The 10,444-nt window shown below is 37.1% G+C and overlaps 1 protein-coding gene across 1 annotated transcript in view; it reads left to right on the top strand.

The window, feature by feature from the left end:
- Positions 1–3,622: 3,622 nt before the first annotated feature.
- The window catches only part of LOC104497411 (sodium-driven chloride bicarbonate exchanger), an 86,818-nt gene continuing 79,996 nt past the window's right edge, over positions 3,623–10,444 (top strand). Inside the window, exon 1 of the mRNA XM_010140658.1 lies at positions 3,623–3,703. Coding sequence (XP_010138960.1) covers positions 3,623–3,703 — 81 coding nt within the window. The remainder of the gene's footprint in view (positions 3,704–10,444) is intronic.

Genomic DNA, 10,444 nt, shown 5'->3' with positions numbered 1-10,444 from the left:
AAGATTTTAATAGAGCTTCATATTAGTGGATAGATGTTGATGTCTATGTACTTGAAATACTTCCCTGATGATTTTAAAATTTCATTTCCATAGAGACATAATTTTGGTAGCTCATAATTACTCTGTGATCAGCTTTGTCCCTGCAATTTCATCCACTGTAGTTTCCAGCTGCTGAGCTCTCAATTCTTTAGCAGAAACGTAATGATCTGTAAGTTCACGTCTTTGCATTTTGCGTTATTAAATTTTACCGCAGTTTTATTCCTGTGGTCCTAAAGGCGATCCATGCTTTTCCAGTGATGTTCCATTCCTCGTATATTAGCAGTGCTTTCCAATATCAGAAATTTTTGAACAAACCCAAACTGTGATATTTTCATATTATTCATAATACCTACGCTCTGCTTGTTAATAAAAATATATAGTAAAATTGATCCCCCAAAGTGCTGCTGAGGAATATGCGTTAGAATTGTTCTTCCAGGTCTTTTGGTGCGGCACTACATCTCCCCTTACTTTTACAATCTGCAGTACATTTTGTGCATCTTGCATTTTCTCTATTGTTATCATTCGTACTAGCAAACATGACTTAGATTTGATTTACTAAGTTGAGTGACAGAACTTCAGTTGTTTGCTCACTCGCTGCCTAGGTCAGGTCTTTTTGTTATGAAGCTGATTTGTGATAGATGAAGAAGTGACCATTATTTCACCTTGCATAACCCACAGGGACTCCGAACTTACTTTTTTCTTTTTTTTATTCTGTCTTTTTTCCCGTGAAGAAAAATTAAATAAAAGCAAACTATATTTGTGGCTCATGCTTTTGTATGGTATAAAGTGATACCTGCTGATAATTTAAAGGGAATGGATTACCAGATTTTTGCTTTAACGTCTCTCAGAATATTTACCTATGCTTTATAAAACAGTATTGTATTTATACCCTCTCTGAGTTTTAACATTGCTAAAGAAATGTTTAAATTTTCACTTTTGCAAAATAGTAATTGTGTTGCCATGAAGAAACACATAGAATAATTTCTGGGAAGAGATTCCACTAGCTAGGATAATATGCATGAAGAAATAACTATATAGTTCTGAGTGCATTTATAATTTGTAGTGAGATCTTAACCTAACTCAGGAAGATAGTCTTCTGTCTTGTCTTCTGCTAGCTCTTGAGTTCTTCATGTGTCCAGCTGGGGGAGAGATTGTGTCCTCTTATGTGATGTTGCTGCAGCTGTGGTTATAGCTCCTGGCTTTGTGTTTTCCTCTCTTTGAGTGAAGATGATCACGTAGTACAAGACTCACACAGAGAGAGTGTGTATAATATTTATGAAAGGTGGCTTGGCAACATATTTTTTTTATCTGAACACTTCTTACCATCTTGTTGGCCTTCATATCCTAGCTAGATGGTTTGTGGGGACTTGGAAATGGTCGCCAGCAACTTACAGATGCAAGGTTGTGCTCCCTTATGCAGTTGTATATAGCAACTGCCGGGAGTATAATATTGCAGAGCTGTGTGTTTGCATAGGAGTAAATGACTTAAAGTTTAGTGCTGGTGTATTATTACTATTTTTTAAATTACCTTTGGAAATAAAAATATTACCTTGGGATGTATTCCCATTTCATACTGATGTGGGGAAAGCTGTTTTCCCCTTCTCTTCCTGCCAAATCACTCTTTCTGTTTTTTGAAGGGCCTTTTGTCTCCTTGAGGGTATGTGTTTATATCCTGTGCACATAGATTTAGTAATTTTCTAGGCTGAAAGAGAATTAATGAGTTATTCTGGAAAAACGTGAGAAGTGGCAGCTTTCAAGAACATTCACAATGTTCAGAGTGGCACCCTGACTGCTGCTATCATCAGCAGTAAAAAACAGTGTCAGGTTGTTGAGCCTCAGGATTAACTGTCTTGGAGAATATGAAAAGCAGTGTCAAATCTGGCCTGGTCTGGTTCCCTGCTGCACTTGGAAGCCTCCTAGGACTTTGCTGGCAAGCCTCTGCTAGGCTACTGGGCACGCTGCTGGAGACCCTGTATGAATGTGTGGCTAACTGAATTCCCTTTCCGTATAGATGCAGCATCCTTATTTTGAGGCAGTTGCACATTGTATAAAGTGAATCCATTAAAAATTGATAGCGGACAATTTCTAAAGGGAAATACGTGGTATCCATGGATGAGACCAGTTTGCTTTTATCAGTGCCATAATGTGAATGACTATAAGCCAAATTTGATTAAGTTTCTCAAAAGCACAGTTGCTACAACTGTTTAATAATAATGTTAAACTAGCAGAATAGGATCTGGGTGAATTAATTTAAAACCATTTACTTGTAGTTTTTGTTTCTGCTTATATTTCAAAGTAAAGGACATCCAAATTCATTTGGATAACATGCACGCTGTAGTTAAATGAGGAAAGAATTTTTCTCCAAAGTTTTATTTGTCTGTGAAATTTGACAGATAGCCATGTATTTCAGTGAGTGTTGAGGGGAACTTCCTGAGTGTTTAACAATATGGACTGAGGACCTCAGTAGGACTCTTTCACTGTGTGAACAGGAGTAACTTTTCTGTGGGACTAAAATTCGGAGGAATTATTAAATGATAACTTTTTCCAGTTTGGTGGCAGTGTTTTGTCTTAGTTCTGTGAAGGGATTTATTTGTTTGACTAAGTTTGTTGCCGTAATGATAGCAACAGTAAATGCAAGTAATAATTTATAATAATAAATTTTGCTTGCATCAACTACATGTTTTAATAAAAAGTCGAGTTATTACTTTGTAGTCTTAACAATTTTTAAATTACTAAGGAGGATACTGTACATTTGTTAGCTTGAAAGGTCTGTCCTTTCAGAAAAAAACATGCATGGTTGTTTTGTTTGATATCAAAACACATTTTTGCTGTCATAATACTGGCACATTTTCAAGACATGCTGTTTTCTGGCTGCTAGCAGGGAGTAATGGAAACAATGCAGTGGTCGTGCAATTTGTTGAAAATAAGCACTAAAAATACTTAGGCAAGCAATGATTTTGATTTAATATGGACTAGTATTCATAAGGCTGCATAAAATAGCTGTTTCAGTACCACAGAAATATTTAAATGCCTTGCTGCCTGTGAATTGTTTAAAATTTCTTTCTGGTAATTTTCCTTTGGATCAGATTGTGATGCTTCCTCTGGACTGTGATAGTGCTTGTTGAGGAGTGGTCATGCAAGCAAAATTTGATAACCTCGATATGTCACTTCATCTGCCTTTTTTCTTTTGTTAATGCAAAGCTGGTTGCATAATATCTAATTTCTCCTTTAGCTGACCACAGATGGACACAAAATCTATAATGGCAGTGCTAGGTTTTATAAAAAACGCAAGTGAGGAGTTGAAGGATGTGGCTTGTTCTGTTTGGATGATGCAGGATTGCTTTAAGCAGTAAGCTTACTGTTTTCAGATGGCATTAGCAGCATCAGTGATATAGCTGTGTCAGCCTCCTTGACTACTGCATGTCTGTAATCCCACGGAGGAAACTATATTTAAGATCTGCTATCTTGAGGGTAATGACTCCAGCACTTACTGATGGACAGAATGGCTGTTAATGCTTTCTTCACTAGACCAGAAGATTTTGAAAGATAGATGGGTCTGTGATGTACTTTTGTAAGACAGGAAATGCAGTTTTTGGGGGTCTCTGGAAATAGAAAGGTCATGCAGCTTGGAACCGGTGAGACATTACAGACTCTAAGTTATCAGGTATGACCTCACAGTTTATACTAATATTTCTAACACAAGGGTTTGTTTTACAGTTTTAGGTCATTTGCAATCTCTTTGTCTGTGTAATTGCTTCGTGTTGGATTTGCTACAGGATTTATAGGGTAGACTGTTTACATAAGCAGAGCAGTGTACATCTTGGAAATCTAACGTGTTCATTGCTATTTGAACGATGTAAGATTATTCCATGTGTATTTGCAACCTGTTTTTGTTGTGAATTTGATTTCTTTTAACTAATTAACGGTAGAAGGCTATACCTTTGCTGTAAAGTAAAATGACGAGATTGTATTGCATTTTTATTTTGCTTTATCTCTACATGGCATGCAAAGCTATTGTGAATGTCTGTGTTTGTTGTATGAAATGGAATATAAGGCAACTGTTTACCTATAGCAGCAGGTTATTTAAACCAACGTATCACATTGTGTAACAAGACCGAGCTGTTCTGCAGGCAGAGATCTTGCTTCATTTTGCAGTAGTAGATTTTTTTTTTTTTGCTTCATTTCAAATCAGTTTTAAAAATAGCTCACTGAACATAACAGTGAAAGTTTGGAAAGATAACTCTCCTCTTTTTAATTATTACACTCAGTGACACATACTAATCCTAATGGGTTGTAAAAGAGAAGATTAATAAATATTTAGAATGTTGTTTAAAACCAAATTAATTTTACTGAAGCATGTCTCATCCTTTTTATATTTCACTGTTGCCAACTTTCTTGCAAGGCTGATACTTTTGTATCTGCTGCTGCATTGTGGTGATGGATAGGAAAGTTGGAGTACACAAAAGAAAACAAGTACATGGGTATTTTGCATAGGAAGATAGTGGCCTAATTTAATGTATAAAGCACAAAATGGAATTGGAAATGTTGTTGTACCTTTAGGTGTTACAGATATTTGATAATAGCCGTTGTTTCCCTTGACTACATCATAGAGCAATTATATTTGAAATTGTACAAGTTCATTTTTAAAAATTATGTTCAGCTCCATCTTAATTCTAGATGTATTTGCAGAACATTTCCATGGCAACATGTTTGGCCATGTGCTTTGAAAGCTCAGCTGAAGCCTGAAAGTAGTGTGCAATTTTTCTGTTGCTTGCTTTACCCATGTGGAACAATGATTTTCACATATAACTAGACTGCAGATTGGCAGGGGTGAGCAGTATTTCCTGACTCCAAAGCACAGGATAAGTGATCAAGATTTAAAACTATTTTCATATTTCCACCTAGAAATGTGAACATGTAAAAAGGATGTGATACTGCATTTAGAACTGCATTTCTGGTTTCACCCCCATTTAAAAACATTTTGTTGGAAATGTATGTGCGTGGGAGACCACAGAAGACCAAACTTAAGAATGTGCAACAAACTACCTGAGTAAAAATGACTGTCTTTTCATTTTTAATTGAAAACATACTTGTAAAAAGTATTGTATTGTTTTTACTGGCCATAATTTATAGTTTCCCAGTCTACTTACCGAGCTTACATTCTTATTAATAATGGGGAAAGACAGTCCTGCTCTTAAGCTTGATTAGGTTTGGAATGATTTAACTATACCTTTCTCTTGCTACAAGATCTTTTTAATTTGTTAGAATTTATTTTCTGTATTTTAATGTATTAGTCACAATGAGTACATTCTGTTTCTTGGCATTGGAATGAAATTCCTGAAAGTATTGGTTTCATGGTATTCTGGTACTTTGCAGTGTATTTATGGACTTTTTAATAGGACCAACCCTCCACTCAGCTGCTTTGTTTTCCTTATTCAAGTATAATTTAAAATCTTGGCTTACCTGTATTTTGAAGTTGTTCCTGAAGTTCTCTTTGCTCATTTAAGATAATTAGATCTCCATGGAATTGTGCGTAACTGGAAGCTGTAGCAGTATGTCATGTGCTTCTCCTGGACCCTTTCTCATTATTTATGTTAATTCTGCAAGCTGAGTTCTATGGATGTTTTTGAAATGTATCATTGATAGAAATCTCCAGTGTGCAATGGACAACCATTGCAGCCTTTCTAGGACAGAAGCTGTATCTGCAGAGAAAAATAAATTGGTGAAGAGTATTTGGTTGAGGAAGCGTGTGTTTAGGTCATTCCATTTGAAACAGTGATATCACTGACTATTGCAAATGAGTTTGAATGTGTTTTTTTCACTCAAAGGATGTAGTTGCATTAGAGCTGCTTCTTCATTTGAAGGAACTAGAGTATCATACTCCAAAGGAATGCGTTGAGGAAGTGAAGCTCTTTTGTAAGAGAAGGAATTGCAGCAAGGTAGAGATATAATGAGAGCAGGAAATCAGACCGAAGTGATATGGAAACTCAAACCTACAAACCATTTTGCTTGTTTAACACCCACTCCCTGCTACCCAGAAAATATGTTTGGATTGATACTTGGACATACTGCAGAAATTTGGAGTCATTGCATCCAGTGGCAATATGCTGTTATCAGTTTGACAAGTTTTTATGCCTTCTTTAAAACTCTACCACCCCTCTTAAAATCAGGATCATTTCAACCATCAGAATTTGAAGAATCTCTCTAACTGAAGAGTTCTTTCCCCTTGACACTTCCATGGGTGTGTGTTTCTGTATCTTTAAACATTGCTATTTGATGATAAATATTTTATAAAGAAACAAATCTTTGTATGGATGTTTTAAGAATAGTGTTAACTAGCATGTTGGGCAAGAAGCCCAATATTTGTGTCATTTACTAATTGTACACTAATTCTAAACATGAGTACTCACACTCATGCACATAGTTGTGTAGTGCTTTTACTTATTGTTCTCTGCCATTCTGATTCCACATTATCGACTTTTTTCATATGTTATAGTGGCAGTTTTAAAGAAAATGGCAGTACTTGGACAAGTAAGAGATTGTGGCCAAACATTCAGAAACGGCAAAACAACACTAGAAGCAAAAAGTACTTTCAGAGTGACTTGAAGCGTTTCAAGTCCTTTTGTCTTACATTAGTCTCCTTCCCGAGAGATGATCCTATTCTCTGGTCAAGTTCTCCTTGTATAGTACTTTAAGTAATATTCCAAGTCATTGGGCCTAATGACCCGAATTAGGGAAGGCTTAGTATAAGCACGTCAGAAAAGTCTGAAACACAATAATGACACAATCTGTTAAAATTTTAAAATAGGGTCATCATTAGTCCCAACCAATTCTTGTAGAGGTGGGACCACCTAAGGAGGAGTAGTAAGGAAAGCCACCATGTTAATGCAGTAAAAGAGAATGGTCATGCATTACTTAGAATGGCATTTTGGAGAGAAGCAGCAATCCCAACTGTGGTTCATTCGCTCTCCTCCTCTCTCTTGTAATGAGCCTCATAAAAAAATACGACTTGTTTACCTGTTTCTTGTTTTCCTGCAAGACTTTATTTATTTTACCGCACTTTTCAATAAAATTTATTAATAAAAGAAGTTAACTTGTGTGCTGCTAAACTACAGTGATTAGGCTCTTTGGTCTCATGATAATTTCTTTCAGTATAAGCTAAGTATAAGTAGAAGCTGATCCATTATTATTGTAAATTCCGGGAGATTGCGTATTAGCAAAATCAATATAAACTATAGAGTAAGCTACATAATGCTTTCCATTGTGCCATACTGATTTCGGTGTGACCCTAAAAGGGAGATCATGACTTTCCTGAATAATTTGAAAAATGTACATACCAGTAAGAGATTACAAGATGTGACTGATGATAAAGTGGAGAAATGCTGCTCCTCCCATTTTATTATGGGAATCTTATGTTTAAATCATACTTCTCATTTTTAAATTTGTGCCCATTTCCTCTTGCCCTGTCACTGGGCACCACTGAGAAGAGTCTGGCTAAACCTTCATTACTTCCCCTGCAGTCAGGTATTTGTACACTCTGATAAGATTCCTCTGAGCCTTGTCTTCTCCAGGTTGAAACAGTCCCCGTGCTCCCAATGCTCTCTCCTCACCTTTGAGGACCTTTACTGGGCTTGTTCTAGTGTGTCTATGTCTCTCTTTTAAAAAGGGAGCCCAGAACTGGACAGAGTGCTTTGGTTATGTCTCGACAAGGCTGAGTCGAGCAGTGAGTTACATTATCTGGTAAAGAAATTTGGTTTGTCTGTGAACTAGTCAGTCAAATATGGGATACTTTGGACAGGAATACTTGAAAAATGAGGCCTGAATGCATTGAAAATTATAAATGCTAATGTTTGTTGCTAATCTTATGGAGAAGTAAACTTTTGAAAATAACTTTGCTTAATTCATAGCAGTTGTTTTAGTGATGAAACCTCCTGTTGTTTTGGAATGTCTTATGTGGAATTTATATCCCAAGTACCAGTTGATATAAGCAGAGAATAACTCCTAAAGGGAAAGGTTAAGTTTTCATATTTTGTGCTAAGCAAGTTTTAAAGTAACCAAATAAAAAGATCTGATCTAGTATGATACCACTAATAAAAAAAAATGAAAGGTGAATTATGGGGAACATGAACTCCAGGGATTGACAAGTTGTATTTTTAGTCAACTTGCCAAAAATGTTTTGTTAATTTCTAGTGGAAACTCAGAGCATGCACAGAGCTCTCAAATGTTCTCAACTGATGCAGTAACTGTCAACTGATAAAATATATTCAGCTTGATGCATTAAATGAAAATGTAAAACAGGCATTAAGTGACATGAGGGAGTGTTGAGGTACTGTGGAAAATCAATGATCTTTATAATAGCTTCCGCCTTTCCCCCCAGGCTGCTTAAATAAAATAAAAATATATGTAGGAGCCTTCAGTGATTCAAGATTAATCTGTTTCTCTCCTGATAACATAATGAGTTCACTCATCTAAGTTCTCTTTATTAAAGATTTTATGCAAGCACACAGAGTCATTAAAATACATGCAAGAAATCATACCCATATGGTTTGCATCCACACTTAGTGCAATTAAAACTATTCTAACAAAAGCAGTATCAGTTTTATGTCCCAATGTTGCGATTAAAATTTTCCAGAAGAAACAGTGTCACTTTTATGCCCGAATCCTGCAAGTGGGACAGCAGAGAAATACCTCGTCCTTGCATTAGTAAAAGGAGCTGTAATTGAGCCGTTCCATTCAGGCGTGGAGGCTCTTTGGAGATAGGAATTTGCACGGTGGAGACCTGATGTCAAGCTTACCATGTGAGGGGGTTAAATGTGCTTTAGCGGGGTTGCTGAAGATTACTCCTGGGTGCTTGGGTTCCACGTAGCAAGCATAGGACTAGTTCTGTGAGTGCTGCTAAGGATGAAGCTCAGTGTCTTGGTAATGGTGACTGGATCTTACCTTTAGAATATCCGTTGTGGTAGTTGTGCTAATATATGTCAAAAACGTGACTTCTTAGGTCACCAGGGCATGGGATTTAGAGGGGGTGGCAGGATATTGCCAGTAAAGTTGACCTAAAACATATGAAATGCAAAACACACACAAAAATGAAAAGCTGTCTTGGCATTCTTACTCTGTTCTGGAAGGAAGCGATGACTCTTTCTGCAGGAAATTGGTTGCCTCATTGCCTTCGCCAGACTTGTCCCCTCTGCTAGATCTCAGTGTACTGTCACCAGCTCTTCTGCATGTAGTCATGAGTGAATTTCTCATTGCTGCTAGTGAGCGTCTTGCAGTGACTCACTGGGCTTGGTTATTGCCCAGTCTACCTTCTGCTCTCCTTCTCCTCTTTCCTGAGTAGTTTTCTGTTTTGTAGGGTGCAGATGTGCTGAAATTTCTCAGCCATTTAACTTCCAGTGTGAAGATGCGTATATGCCATGAATGTCAGTGAGAGATGTAATCTGTGCCGTCAAAAGTAGTTACTACTACTGCCTTGTGTTCTGAACATCTACAGTAGCAGCAACCTCAATGCACATCTGAGACACGCTCTGGGTCCTTTTCTTGCCTGCTTCAACAGATAAGAAGCGTTAAATTGTTTCCTTTTTAGTATCCTTTGCTATTGCTGAAAGGGGGATTAAATTTACTTTTTTTTTTTTTAGCAATGTTTGTATCATCAGCTATAGACACATTTCCCTCGTAATCACTTCGACTTTATTTCCCTCATGGGCCTCCTTTTAGGTCCATAAAAATGTCATTATCAATTTGCAGTTTAATTTCCTTTGCATTTTCCTGTCTTTGCTTGGCTACACTGTACACACCTGTGGATCTCTAATTTAATATAGGAATGTGAAGAGCAGCACCTTTATCTTTCACTATGTACAGCATAAAATTTCTTCAGGGGAACTGAAGAATCTCCTATGCTATTTATTCAGTCATAGCAAACAAGATTTAGGCTCTTTGGCTTTGGACATTTTTGGCACCTGCTTCTATACAGCGCTGGGCAGCAGGGATCCTGTAAAGTAAATTGGTTAAGCCCTGGAGCTGATGCTGTTCCCATAATGGCTGCCTCTGCTTTTCCAGCATGTTCATCACCATATATCTTCCTTTCTTGTTTTACAGTTTACCTGTTTGGAATAGGCGTAGTGTTGTACACTGACATAGCAGACGATTGCAGACAACACTGCTCTTCTCAGAAAACTGCAAAAATAATTTCCAGGACAAGAAGCACCCCATGCTCAGGAGCCATCTCTGTTGCAGATTGTCTCTCTTAATGAAGGCAGGGTTTTCTTTGCCTCATCAGGTTCCTAGTGCAGTTCTGTTCAGTTTGAACTTACATATGTTTATAACTTCCTAGTGTCTTGTCAGTTCCTCTTGATCAATCTCAGCATGGCGTGGAAGATCTTCAGATACCTCATTGCCACGTCTTTCC

Source organism: Buceros rhinoceros, unplaced genomic scaffold (genome assembly GCF_000710305.1).
Source record: "Buceros rhinoceros silvestris isolate BGI_N320 unplaced genomic scaffold, ASM71030v1 scaffold12727, whole genome shotgun sequence".
Classification (NCBI taxonomy): Eukaryota; Metazoa; Chordata; class Aves; order Bucerotiformes; family Bucerotidae; genus Buceros; species Buceros rhinoceros.
The sequence above is the reverse complement of the archived record's forward strand: the minus strand, read 5'-3'. Positions and strand labels throughout refer to the sequence as shown.